General features: G+C 39.8%; 2 protein-coding genes across 3 annotated transcripts; one reads left to right on the forward strand and one right to left on the reverse strand.

Moving 5' to 3' along the window:
• Positions 1-298: 298 nt before the first annotated feature.
• On the reverse strand, positions 299-8785 carry LOC115630977 (CD109 antigen). 2 transcript variants are annotated; one of them, XM_030527557.1, is made up of 17 exons: positions 8343-8785; positions 6369-6546; positions 5823-6301; positions 5437-5767; positions 4831-5114; positions 4658-4769; positions 4440-4586; positions 4264-4384; positions 4068-4205; positions 3600-4013; positions 3309-3440; positions 2828-3246; positions 2429-2776; positions 2191-2368; positions 1673-2028; positions 1155-1608; positions 299-666 (listed from the first exon to the last, which is right to left on the reverse strand). In XM_030527557.1, exons 1-17 carry the CDS (start codon positions 8411-8413, stop codon positions 434-436), a joined length of 4395 nt encoding a protein of 1464 aa, XP_030383417.1. In that variant the 5' UTR covers positions 8414-8785; the 3' UTR covers positions 299-433. The 2 variants fall into 2 exon arrangements, with proteins under 2 accessions (XP_030383417.1, XP_030383416.1); XM_030527556.1 differs by having other exon boundaries at positions 4440-4589.
• Positions 8786-9761: 976 nt separating this feature from the next.
• Positions 9762-13715, forward strand: LOC115631508 (sodium- and chloride-dependent glycine transporter 1). The gene is made up of 10 exons (XM_030528273.1): positions 9762-9960; positions 10842-10973; positions 11028-11191; positions 11245-11300; positions 11809-11932; positions 11999-12332; positions 12389-12540; positions 12600-12728; positions 12898-13098; positions 13157-13715. Exons 1-10 carry the CDS (start codon positions 9780-9782, stop codon positions 13475-13477), a joined length of 1794 nt encoding a protein of 597 aa, XP_030384133.1. The 5' UTR covers positions 9762-9779; the 3' UTR covers positions 13478-13715.
• The last annotated feature ends 44 nt before the right edge of the window (positions 13716-13759 follow it).

The following is a 13759-nucleotide window of genomic DNA, read 5'->3' on the forward strand; positions in this document are numbered from 1 at the left end:
TTGCTTATGGCTCAAGAGTAAAGTCATTAACGTTTGCGAATGTGTTTTAATTTATTTAATCTTCTTTTCATCTGAGCACCATAGTCAGCCATTTTCTATATTAATTGCATGAATTGATGGTCGTAAAAGTATCTTGATTCAGGAATCGAAATCAAGTATTACAATTATTACAAGTATTCTCAATTGAGAAATTCGATTTTAATTACCAAAGGCGATGAGATTGAATTGTGAATGGAATGCTAATGAGATAATCAGCTGAGATACGAATAAGCCAATTTATTTTGAGTTTAGTAATATGTTAATCTAAAATATATTTTATTGGCAATAGTTTAGCATATAGTTACAGTGTTTATTACGCTAGCTAATTAATTATGTGAGTAGTTTTGTTAAAGCTTTCTTTTCAAATTCTTTCCATTCTCCTGTTGAGCGTTGATCACTGGATCGGGAGAACCGATATCGCACTGAACAGAGCTAAAAGTAGCACCAAAATGATTGCAGCTGCACCTCGACTAGAGGCGGAGCTACGGGATCCCAATCTGCTGTCGTCGCCGGGCTCTCGCGACTCCCGCTTCTCCGCTTTCTCACAAATGTCCCCACAGTTAGCATACTCGCAGATGTCACAGATGTTCGACTTGGGAGCTCGATAGAACTGGCGGGCGCGACGAGCTGCAAAAGAAGAGTACTTCTTCATTTGTAGTAACAATTAGAGCTTTAAGATTCGACTCCTTTATACCCTGTACCCAGCTCATGTACAATAGTGCTTGACCGATTTCAATTTAGCCTCGGAATATGGTCAGACAATTGAAAAAACGCATATACATATATAAAGCTTAGTTACGATATCGTAAAAAAGTTTTCTCTAATAATTCCTATGGCAGCTAAATAACCAATTATATGATTTTCTTCAAACTAAGGCTGCAGATGAATGAGATGAGCCCAAAAATGAAGTATGGTGCCCATAACGCATATGGCTTTAAAGTTTTCGCCGCTCATATGGTCTGACGGACGGACAGACAATCAAATATGTCTATATCGACTCGTTTCCTTATGCTGATCTTATGCGTTTGTAACTATAAATTGGCTCTTTCGGGTAGAGGATAATAAGACAAAACGGAATCGCTTTTTATGACTCTCTCTCTCTCTTATTCTCATACCGTTGTCGTAGTAGTCATACATAATGACTGGTACAGGTCTGTGCTTGGTGATTTTGACAGTTTTGTAAGCGTGTAGCGTGGGACAAACTTCCCGCCTGTCCAGGTAATCGAAATAGATGATGACCTTTGTGTTACGGCGTTGTGTCTCCACCTTTTTGATGCGTTCACTGGACTCCAGGGTGGGGAGAGTGTCAATGTCGACAACGAACCCGCTCGGCAAAAATACTTCCATAACGGCCATATTTGAGCGTTCAGCATCGCCGGACACGGACACGAAACTGGCGCACGCCGATAAGTGCAAATAGTCCGAGTGTGAGTTCCTATTTACAGTTGGATCGAGCACGAAGCGTGGCCACGCGCTGGTCACATTGGTGTTGTATTTGTAAGTGATCTGCGCCAACGCCATGCCACGGCCAGTGGCTGATATGCTCACATTCTTAAGTGTACTGGGTAGCTAAAGGCATTGCAAATTACAAGTATAAACATTATAATTTTATATTTGTTCTAAATCCTCTCACCTCAACGCTTTGTAGTGCCAGCGAGTTCTGCGCATTCACATTTAGTACCGTTTCAGCACCTTCGCCGTATTTAAATCCGATCTGTACATTGTTTCCTTCGGTGGAAAAACGCTCGGCAAACGATATAAGGGCCTGCAGTCCAACAATGGTATCTTGGGAAGCAACAAAGCCACCAAACTCGTTTCGCTGATTCATCAGCCACCTCACCACGGGTAGTGCTTCCGCCACAAGATTATTCTCCAACAGTGCCAGAGCAGCATATGCCGCGATTTCAATGTTGACGGAACGTGTGGTATTATACCACGGTGATTGGTGTTCACTTGCAGGTGCTGCCTTGTTCCACCATTTGCGACCATCTGAAATAAGGTTTCAATTACTTAAAGTTCCTGAATCAACACAAATAACTCAATGTACAAGTAGAATATTTCATCACCTCATTTAAAAGCAGGAGAAATACATTACCATTTTATTTACACCATATTGGTTCATTCATTTAGAAAACGAATCCAACTATTTACCTTTATTGGTAGCCATCGAATCCAATCGTTGTAGAAAAGCGGCCTGAGCGTTGTGATTGGCACGAGTCAGAGCATAGGTGCCCAGAGCCATAGCATGGAAATTGTTGGATATTTCTAAATTACGTGTTATGAAATCTAGCGCCTTGTTGATGTTATTCCGGTATTTTGGATATAGTTCCTAAAGATTACATAATTTACTGAGAGCGTTGGAAATGCAATAAATTAAAATTGCGCTTACCACATTCTCTATTAGGGCCAGTGTCACAAATGCGGTTAGGCTTAGGCCTTCATCCGAAAAGTTTTCGAAAATATCTCCATGTTCTTCGAAACCACCACCGCCAGACTGTACGCTCGTCAAATAGGCCAGAGCAGTTTCCACAATGTGTTCGTCAATTTGGGTGAATGGAGCAGCTTGACGGAGAGCTTTCGCAACATATGCAGTCAACCAAGTGGAGCCCTGCTTGGTAGATAGTCCAAACGCACTGAAAGCCCCGTTTTCGTGGCGATAGTAAAGCAAACGCTGATAGCCCAAAGCCAGATTTTGCTTGGCACGCACCTCCAAGGCGGGCGTTAATTGGCGTGTGCGCTGAAAGGGATTGGATTTTCATTTCGTTAAAATTGAGAGCTTTCTACTTACGCTTAAATAACGCAGAGCCAAAATGTTGGGTATAAAGCCAATCAGTGCCTGCTCACCACAGCCTGTGGGCAGGCTTATCAGGTTCTCAATATTCCCAACCATACTGCCAACCAAATCACCCACGGCGGATACTGTAATCACCGTGGAGTCCATTATGGCATTGCGAGGCACTCGAATTGTAACGTTCTCGGTACGCTGCTTGTTTGAGTTTAGTTCGAAAAGTAATCCGTGGTTGACCACCTCTTGCGCTCCGCTATGCTCCACAAGAAGTGTCGCCTCTACGGTGTCCCCGGCCAGTGGAGTTGTAGCTACGACCTTCACCGGAATAGCGCCAATACGTTTCGGGGTCACAATGAATGATATGGAGCGGGATGATTTGCCGGGAACATTTATAGAGCGACGGCTGTACAGTTCCACTTCTTCAATGTGAAAAATCTTGCTAAGGAAGACTGCAGTCATAGGAATGGATATTTATACGTACTAGGTTTGTTGGCTTGCCGGCTGTCTAGCTGTGGAAAATCGAAGTCCTGCGCTGTGTTGTAAAATGTCACATCCACTTTGAAATCGCTATCACGATTATTGTGCACTACAAAGGGTAATGCAATGACCTCGTCTGAAAAGGAAATTTTTTGATTAAATACTTCACCAAACGACTGGAGACTTGTATTTGCATTATGATATAACTCTTTTACGCTAAGCTATCACCTCTAATTCCTAAGCAGTTTGAAAAATCTGCACCCAAAACAGTTGTTTGCGGATGTAACAAACTTACCTCTTCGTATGGAATATGGCAGCTCGGTTGATACATAAAACTCCTTAAAAGCTTCCAAGCTGCCAGCCGCCGAAGTCAGACCTAGACCATTTACGGGATCTAGAGCGAAGGCGGACAGTACCCAAGATGTCATTTCGCTCGGTATCCGTCTATGTATAGTGCTGCGGCCGTCGCTGCTGGCGGATATATTCATAAAGAGCCAGGTGCTGGCTGGATCGTGCATGACGTGAATGCGGGGATTGTGCCAGAAGGGCTTCGGTGTATAGGAGAAGGCGTAACGACCTTTACCCGGTGGCAGCGTATTAACCTCGATTTTGTGGGCCGGACCAATGTCTGTTTTGCGTATGGCGGTCGGTTTTTCGCCTTCTATCGCGTTTTCGCTCTCCCGATCAATTGTGTATGTAGGTTCAGGCTCTGAAAATTGTATTTTTACCTTGTGGCTTTATAGCACCAAATTAATTAGTATACCTTTTTCTATTATGAAATCCGTGTTGGACATAGTGATAACACCCGATTCCTTGCCTGGAGAGCCAATGGGTGTATTAATATCATTCAGCTCATATGCTTTCAGCGCACTCATTAAGCGTTTGTGGGTCAGATCATTGCCTGAAAGCTCAGAAATAAGTGAAATGCTTGCAACAGTTTAGTCATTTCTGTTATTTACCCACTCGGGCATCCGCATTTTGATCCACAGCTATGAGACCAACATACGAATAGGGTTTTGTGCTTATGGTTATATCAATGTTCTGGCCAGGCGGAGCTCTGACTGGTGCCTCCACTTGGACCTAAGCAGGATCAGTCGATTAAATAACTAAATCATCCACAGAAAACATCACTTACAGAATTCAAAAGAGTTTCTTCAAACTGTATTATCTCTTCATCGTAGATCAGTTCCCCATTAACTTCCATATAGACGAATAGCTTAGCACGCGGCATCATGGCGAACGATGCAAGAAACTTGATAACGTGATTTCTTTTATCCGCCACCTGCTGGCACATAACAAGATTTAATAAAAATATTTTTATACATTTAAAGACAATTTCATCTTATAACACACATCAACTGCCCGCGAAAGTATAATATCGCCACGGCCTACTATTTGATAAATGAAATACTTCATGGGTTCGTTTGCTTGCACTTCCACTGCTATTTCCTGATTTACCATGGGTCTGCAAAAAACAGCCATCACTTAATTATATTCCAATAACGGTTGATATATGTGTGTCTTACTTATCGTTTAGCACCTTTGCCGTAATGAAATTTTTGCTATGCAAGTGCTTACGTGGTATCTTACCCACATCGGTAATGACCCCTCGGTAGTCCACAATTATTGAGTGGAAGTCATCGCGGTCACCTACCGGCACAGTGAACCTCATCTTTACTTCTCCTCGCGAGTCCAAACTGTAGATGGATTTGTTGTACATCTCGTTGCTTCCATAAACGTTCGTCAGGTATGCTGTGACCTCTGGATTGAAGTCCCGCAGAGGTCCTTCATCGTTTCGCACAATGCGCGCCTGGGAAAGTGAGAGAAAAATTGATACCTTAAAGATTTATGGCTCGAATATGTTACGTATGTTAAGGTAAATTTCAATTTAAATGCAGTGATTAAAAATAATTAAATAATTAAACCAAATGCAGTTGCAACCAAAAAATTAATTCGCAATATATTTATTACACTGCTCTGATTATTCATTAGAATTTATCAGCTTATTATATTGTTTAAGCTTGGGCTATACTATATTAAGAAATTTGCAGTTCTATGAATCGCAATGTCGCTAAGAGTCATGTTCATTTAGAGGTAATTTATAACTACATATATTTCAAAGAATTACTCACCGTAGCTTCGAACGGAACTCCTGGTATGTAGTAGCTCGGCACCTTCACTGTCTCCACACGAAAGTGGTTCAGATGCAGAGTCAGTACCGTCGAGAAATTCTGCACCGATCCAGTAGACCTCTCCTCGACCAAGGCGTCCAGCAGATACTGCCGTTCATAGTCCTGCTTCAGCTTTAGCTCGTTCACTATATCAAACTCAAAATAGGCACTTCCGTCGATGGGCACGACTTTGCGCGTAATAAGATCGTTGACAAAGGGCTGCAGAGAACCAACAAAGGTGGGGTAGATGGATAGGGTGGCCTCGCCTACGATGGGTTGGCCAAAAGCGTAGCTAAAAGATGTGTACAGTTTAAGATTAAAAATACTAAAGGTATTTGTGTACTTACTAAGCTCGAATTGTGGCGCTAATCTTGCCATCTTTGTAGATCGCGTGTTTGGGCGTGTCGATATCAATCACAAACTTCGGCAATATGTGGTCGAGTATCTCAAAGACTTGTCTGTAGTGCTGTTCTGCAACCTCCACGACTATTGACCATGCACCGTATGGCGGATACTTTGAAAGCTGTAGCTCATTCGAGTAAACCGCGTTTGTAAAGCGTATGTTCTTGTCACTTCGAATCACATTGTCTCTGGCGTCCCTTATTTCTAGATTAACTCGACCGTACTCTCGCGCAGGCTTCAGGTTCGAGTCTAACAGAAGTACGCGATAGTGCACCAAGTCCCCGGGCTTGTATATACTCTTGTCGGTCTGTACCAGCACCGTGAACTGCTTCGGGTCGAAGTGCAATTGAGTCTCATTGGTGAATGCCAAGCCGGACACACCCTCTGCGGTCAGCCGATAGCGATCCTGTTTCAGCGCAGGTATCTACGCAGGAGAAAATATGGCGTACTTGAGACATTCCATATAAGTAAGGCTGCTTCTCTAATGTTACCTCGAAGTGAAGCAGTTGCGTGGAGAAGGGACGCAGCTCCACCGTCTTGAAATCAGTATAATTGCTTCCTAATATTCCCACTTTAAATCGCACCGATTCAACGGCTTTGTGTAAACTGACTGCCACATGGAACTGTGAATTGGGCCGCAGGGTATTTGGTGCGATTATGGAGTAGAAGCTTCAGAAAAAAATAAAAGTAATGCAAATATAATTCACGATCTTCGTAAAGTTGCAGGACAAAGTTCTCACTAGAGAATGGTTTTGAACAACCAATATGATCTTTTATGATCATATTTTCAAAACGCATAGATTTTGCAAAACATAAAAGCTTACGCATTGTTTATTCTCTACAAAAAGCGGTGACAAAATTAGTATAATGACAGAGAATAGGTCCCAGAGAAGGGAACGGTCTTCTATATCTCTCTCGCAATTTTGCAACTTCACCTTGCCATGACTTATTCTTCGTTTAAGCTTAATACCAAATACCATAATTGCCTTCTTCACAAAAAAGTTGTTGACTCAAATGCTTTTTCAAATTAAATTCTAGGACAGCTTTGTGAAATAATGGTCTGGTTTTCTGGGTGCAAAGAAATTGTCCACATGAAACTAAGCATACTTTATACAGTCGGGTACAACATTCATGATTCACTGTGTTTCTATTTTTATAAATGAGCATTGTATAGTATGTCACAAAAGCGATCAAAGCGACAATTACTTTTTAGTCACACAAACAAACCCGTATAAGAGAAGGCACCTTATTTAAACCTGTTAGCACGGTGTCGTAAACATCCATAGTTGTTGTGTTTCAATAATCATTTTGTGTTAGCTGAAAGCTTATTGTTTAACTTTGGTTTTCAGGGTTTGCCGGTAATTTTAAATAGTTTTAAATTGGCTGCCATCAATTACAGGCTAGTAGAAGACGCAGATAGTTGTGTTTGCACGTTGGTCTCTCTTTTGGGAATTCACAATTTTTTTATACTTGATAAAAGAGTATATTAGGTTTTATTAGGGGATTTTACAAAACTCCGTTCGTATAATTACCAAGATCTCGGAGACTATAACTTCTAGAAAAGTAGAAGTGTATTTCAAAATTGTCCTCCTTCCCCTACGCCCCCTTAGTGATTTTGCATAACTCCCATCATACTTGAAATTACAATTTCGCTATTTTTTTTTTAAATTTTCAAAGTTTTCTTAAATTTATATAATTTTTGTACACTAATGCGCAGAGTATTTCAAAGTCGGCGCACCCAACATTAGCTGTTTCACTTGTTTCTTACTCCTACTGTTACAGCCCAACCTGTTTTCAGACTGTCTTATGTGGTTATGTCACGCTTTATTTAGTAATTTGGTAGCAGGGACTTCTTGCGGCGACACATATAAACAATCAATCTACTTAACACAATTAACAAAGATCGAAGAGATCGCAGAGTTTTAGCAGCAACCAAGCAAGTTTTTGAGAGATAGTCTTGTTTATTGTTTGATAAGTAGGCGGCCGGAAAGATTAAACACTTGCGGAACGCCAACACGCCATGCGTTTGTGTCTTAAGTCTTTTGTTTTTATTGTACTTATTACTTGTATACCCTGTACCCAACGTGTAAAAGGGTATACTAGTTTAGTGCAAATGTATGAAATACAGTCCCCACAAAGTGTATATGTGTACTATTGATCAGTATGAAACTGTGGGCATTTATAGCATAATGCATTTGAATACTTGTATTATTTTTAATAAATACTTCTTTTAATTATTTATTAAATTAATTTTTTTTTAAATTTATTTCACTTAATTTTTTTGTGTAAGTGGGGTATTTAAGGGTATTTAAGTGTTGAGCCCGTTCGACTCTAGCATTCCTTCTCTTGTTGTTTTTGCCTTGACTCAGCCAAATAGTGTGATGTCATATTCTGCTCGTCGATTTGTCACATTCAGTTTAGTTTTCATGTGGGTATTGCCTATATATGTATGTATGTATACTAACCCCTGTGCGAGTGTATGAGTTGGCACCGCAAAAAGTAAACAACTTAAGACCGAAATAACTTTAAACAACATTTTGCACAAATTTGCGACTAGTTTGTTTTCAGCTGAATTTATATTCCAAAATAAAATTTTAAAAGCAAAAATTCGCAAACATTTTACACACACAACACTTTTTGCTTCGTTCGGATGGATTGCTTAATGTTTTTGGCGCACTATAGGCCACTTGAGTCGACCAGATTGCAATACGATGGGCCAACAATTCGAAGGTACAGAAGCCACAGCAGCGGCGCAGCTGTTTCTCGACCTGTTTCTCACGGCGTGGGCAGTCAGCGGTCGACAGTCGGTAGTTGGCAATTCGCTCACGCGTTTGTTTTGGCGCTGACCGAACAAGTTGCTCAGCAATGCACCGACGTCTTGGCCAAAAGCGATTGTTTTAGCTTTGCTGTTTTTTTTTTCTTGTTTTTTGTATTCTTTTGACTTCAAGCGCGTCGACTGTTCGCGCTGTTCACCGATCGTAAGCTCGTTTCCAACTGATTTTGTGCGACTGCTCGCTTTTTGGTCTACTTAGTTTCTTATTTCTCTGATATCAGACCACTTTAAAATTGGGCTTGGAAAGAGGTTCGTGCCCGTAATAAGCTTTTAAAAGGCAGCTTAGAAAATGAGTTTAACATTTATGAGCTATCCGGCAAGCACTACTAACAGATAAAAAGTATAAACGTATATATACAAAATATTTTAGGTATTTTCTTTATCAAATAAACAGTGTTCGGCTAGTTTAAATCTTATTTTAGCTATTTACATTGGTGTTGGGAAACTAAGCTGTAAGGTTCGTGTCTGTGGTAAGCTTTTGTATTAGGTTTTGTAAATCAATCGCTAAAATTCGTTATGGAATTTTGGGAAACAAATTTTTTAACTTTAGTTGAAAATTTATACAATACCAAAAATGTCACTTTAAGCATTTATTGTATTTAAGGAAAGCTCTACAGATGAATATAAAAATTGTGACTTTGAATTATGTACTACTTATATATGAGAGAGACAAATACGGTGAGGGAGAGATTTAACATAGTACATATATCTGATCTGCTGTTAGTATTTCTAAACTTAAATAATTGACTGCGTTCTTCGGTACTTCAAACCAAATGCCGAAATGGCTTCCTAGAGGGTTGATTCCTAATGGTTTACAAAAAATAGGAAATGGGCACAGCAACCAGTGAGCTTAAAATACGCAATTTTTCATCGGTAACAAACAATAATTGTACTTTCTCGAGCATAGACGAGTGGTATATATGTAAGAACAATAAATTTGTTCCGACCACCGCAAATAATACACTTTATCATAATTTACTTACACATTTATTCACACAGCTTTTATATTTGACTTTTCTATCAATTCGGAGAAAGTAGACACTAATAAAAATAAATTACGAACAAACGAATGCCGCCTAAGGAACAGCCAAAGGAACAGCCTCCTCCCCGAAAACGGAAAAGAATTATACGCGATGAGAATCGCGGTAAATGGAATAACAAGACGGAATTTGTTCTCTCCTGTCTTGGGTATGCAATCGGTATAGGAAATGTGTGGCGATTTCCTTATCTTTGTTACCGAAGCGGCGGTGGTAAGTATTTCACTGCTCGTCTTACTCAACACACTGAACAATAATAGCCAGCGGTTAACGCGAACCTACATACATACGTCTACATACACGTATATACGATTGACTGACTGCATTGGTCGAACCAAACGGTATAGGCTACGAAATTTTAACTCAAATATCCTTTCACAGTGTAGGTGAGCAATAAGCAGCAGTTTTAGAAAATCCGAACTACGATTAACTTTAAACTGTTTATTTACTCTAAGAAATATTACAAGTTAAATTGCGTAATATTTTTATTGAAGCAAAGAAGAAGTAAATATAAGAACACATACACCTACATTTGAATGTACATACATACATATGTATGATTATAAGTATTTATATTAAATTATAATTTTCACCAAGCATTGTTATTTTTTGTACGCTTGGGGCCCGGGCCAGCGAGCTTTTGTGTCCAAAAATAATGACATGCCTTGGCGCTATGAAATGCAATTTACGCTTCTCCCTCACCATATGTGTTATTTTTAGCTTTTTAGTAAGCTTTTGTGTCAAAGCTGCACAGTTTATGACGGCATTTTGATGGCGGCCAGCGAACGCCTTCGATAGCTCAGTTGGTAGAGCGGTGGACTGTAGGGCTTCCCAGGCTTGGTGTATTGAGGGCAGATGGTAGCTATGGGCACACGATAACCTCGAGCTTGTGCATCTGTTCTTGTATCATCAAACACTAAATCACCAGTTGTTGAAATCCATAGGTCGCTGGTTCAAATCCGGCTCGAAGGATAGAAATTTTTATGTTTCAAATTTTTTTTGAATTATTGTCAGGAAGTTTCGCACCTGCGATTTTGAACAAATCTATACATTTCTATAAAGTTACTTATGGTTTTAATTTGGATTGATTTCAGGGGCTTTTCTAGTGCCGTACTTACTGATGGTATTTTTCTGTGGAATTCCATTATTTTACATGGAAGTATTAATTGGGCAGTTTTCCAGCACTGGCTGCACGGGCATGTTCCGATTGGCGCCAATATTGAAGGGTATGTATAATTTATCTTCTAACAGCCATAAGTCTATACTATTACCAATAACAGGCACTGGAATTTCCATGGTAATTGTTAACTGGTACTGCGTTTGTTATTACTCCGTCATCATAGCCCTACCCATTCGGATGATGGTGTACTGCTTCTGGGAACGCGTTCCTTGGATTGACTGCAACCATCCATGGAATACGGAAAATTGCACCTCTACTGATATGGTATGTGAGTAATTTTAGCTCACCGACATTCTACCAACACTAATTTTATGCAGCTGGGAAAAGGCAATAGCAGCGACTCTTTTAAAACATCGGCAGACGAGTTCTTTCAGTAAGTCTTATCTCCTAATAATTGGAGTCTATTACTACCTTACACGGCGATTTTTTACTGAATCCAGTGGGGCTTTCGAACTTTTTTCGTTGTTAAAATTATATCTTCTGAACTATAACGGTATTTTCATGAATCAAATTGAATTTGAAGGAAATTTCCTAAGCTGCAAAATATGTTTACCCTTAATTATAGTAATGAAAAATACTCCTACAAATTTATAATAGTTTTTCTTCCTTTGGTTATTCTAGCTTTTATGCTTTCTGTGATCCTTGCTCCATTATTATCCTGGAACCATTATTAACATATCGAAGCCTTGATTTCGATTTATAATACAAACTTAAATAAATATTTAAAATATCCCCATTTTCATAATCGAGCGTTAGGCAAATGAAAGCTACACGTATGAGGCTAAATGAGAAATAACTTATTATTTATTTAGCCTGATATGCAAGTTTCTGACTTTACCAATTTTACTTTAATTACCCTATCAATAACTTAATATTTCAAGCCTAGAAGTGCTACGCATATCGGAGAGCATTGAACATATCGGGAATATAGTTTGGGAACAGCTGGTAAGCCTGTTAATTGCGTGGATTATTATTTATCTGTGTGTAGTACGTGGCATTAAGTCGGTAAGTAATTGGAAAATATATAATTGTACTGGTCGTGGTTGTGTAAAATTTAGTTTTCATCGTCAGGTGGGTAAAGTCGTCTACTTTACGGCAATATTCCCATACGTGCTTCTGTTCATATTGCTCGTGCGAGGCGTTACGTTACCGGGCGCCCTAACTGGCATAAAGTTTTATATGTATCCAGAATGGCATCGACTGCTCGACTTGAAGGTGTGGGCCGACGCAGCCATTCAGATGTTTTTCGGTCTTGGACCTGGCTGGGGAGGTATTGTGAACATGGCCAGTTTCAATGATTTCCGCAACAATGCCAAATTTGATTCCATACTCATACCCATTATTAATGTCTTAACAAGCATTTTCGCTGGCTTCGTAGTCTTCTCCGTATTGGGTTTTATGTCCGGTGAGCGTAGAAAATATTCCAACTTTATGTTCCAAACTCATAAGTGTTAACTTAAGAGAGATCGGGAGTCCCAGTGGAGACGGTTGCCACATCTGGTCCAGGTCTGGCATTCGTCACATATCCTGAGGCCATTGCTATGCTGCCGCTGCCTCAGATCTGGGCTTTTATGTTCTTTTCAATGCTCTTTCTGCTGGGCATCGACAGTGTGGTAAGCATTTAGATAATAATTTTATAGAGCTGATAATATTGAAAATAATTTAATTAAAGTTTGTACAATTGGAGGCCATCGTTACTGCGGCCCTAGATGAGATTCCAAGACTTCGAAACCACAAGCGAAAACTAACGCTATTTGCCTGTTTCGTCTTTTTCTCCATGGCCATCATTATGACAACGAATGTAAGTATGTTGGCAGATAATTTTCTCACAAATTTGTCAACTTATTCAAAAAGGCCTTGAAAAATATATCTGATATATATTTCTGAAAGAAGCAAACACTTTTTACATAGCTGCAAAATTGCATTATGCATTTTTTCCCCTTTAATATCTTTACTGTGCTTCTTGGCAGGCTGGCATGTACATACTACAACTATTCGACTGGTATTCATCTGCCATATCGGTCATCTGTATTTGTTTAGTAGAAGTGATTATGGTTGCGTATATTTACGGCATCGACAACTTCATGACAGACGTAGAATTCATGCTGGGCAGACGTCCGAGTCTCTTCTGGAAAATCTCTTGGAAGTACGTAACACCTATCATTCTCATCGTAAGTATTGCCGAAATTAAACCAAGAGCTTTAACTAATACGAGTCCATTTATTGCAGTGCATTTTCATAACTAGCATCATATTTATTCGCACCATCACTTACAATGGTCAGTCATATCCCCATTGGGCGATTATAGTTGGTTGGTGCAGCTGTGCATCGTCTATAATTTGGATTCCACTCTACATATTCTATATATTGATAAGGAAACGAGAGACCATGTGGGAGAGCTTCAAAAAGCGGTTGAAGCCTCTGGATTGGACACCAGCTGATCCGGAAGACCGCGCAGAATACGAAGCCTTCCGACGGCAACGTCGAATGCCCGCCTTTATGTCCGACACATCTGCTGATGTAGATGTATGGGCCGATGGAAAGCAATGATTACATTTTATTTATGCTATATATGCTTTTATTGAATTTTTCAGCTCAATGAAATCAACAAACACACCGCCTTTGTATAATTGAGTTGCACTTATTTCGCTGATGGTTAGTACACTTATCTTTGCTGAAAATATTAACGCCATGATAGACTCTTGGAAAGAAATGTGGGAGTTAATAGCCACAGTTATACATTTAAATAAACCAGCACTCCAAAGAGCTGGAAAAATGTTACGAACATAAAAACTGCGCATAGCTCGTGACAAAACCCTCTGACAAGCTAAG

This window comes from Scaptodrosophila lebanonensis, unplaced genomic scaffold, assembly GCF_003285725.1.
Source record: "Scaptodrosophila lebanonensis strain 11010-0011.00,11010-0021.00 unplaced genomic scaffold, SlebRS2 tig00001412-arrow-pilon, whole genome shotgun sequence".
NCBI lineage: Eukaryota > Metazoa > Arthropoda > Insecta > Diptera > Drosophilidae > Scaptodrosophila > Scaptodrosophila lebanonensis.

What these genes read in the sequence shown, in the direction of transcription:
- LOC115630977 (XM_030527556.1), bottom strand. Translation starts at nt 8,413, where the DNA reads ATGTTGTTTAAAGTTATTTCGGTCTTAAGTTGTTTACTTTTTGCGGTG. An exon ending in AGCGCCACAATTCGAGCTTA is followed by an intron (nt 5,768 to 5,822) that starts GTAAGTACACAA and finishes CACATCTTTTAG; the next exon opens with CTACGCTTTTGGCCAACCCA. An exon ending in GTATGACTACTACGACAACG is followed by an intron (nt 667 to 1,154) that starts GTATGAGAATAA and finishes CTTCTTTTGCAG; the next exon opens with CTCGTCGCGCCCGCCAGTTC.
- LOC115631508 (XM_030528273.1), top strand. Translation starts at nt 9,780, where the DNA reads ATGCCGCCTAAGGAACAGCCAAAGGAACAGCCTCCTCCCCGAAAACGG. An exon ending in CGTATTGGGTTTTATGTCCG is followed by an intron (nt 12,333 to 12,388) that starts GTGAGCGTAGAA and finishes TGTTAACTTAAG; the next exon opens with AGAGATCGGGAGTCCCAGTG. An exon ending in TGCTGGGCATCGACAGTGTG is followed by an intron (nt 12,541 to 12,599) that starts GTAAGCATTTAG and finishes ATTTAATTAAAG; the next exon opens with TTTGTACAATTGGAGGCCAT.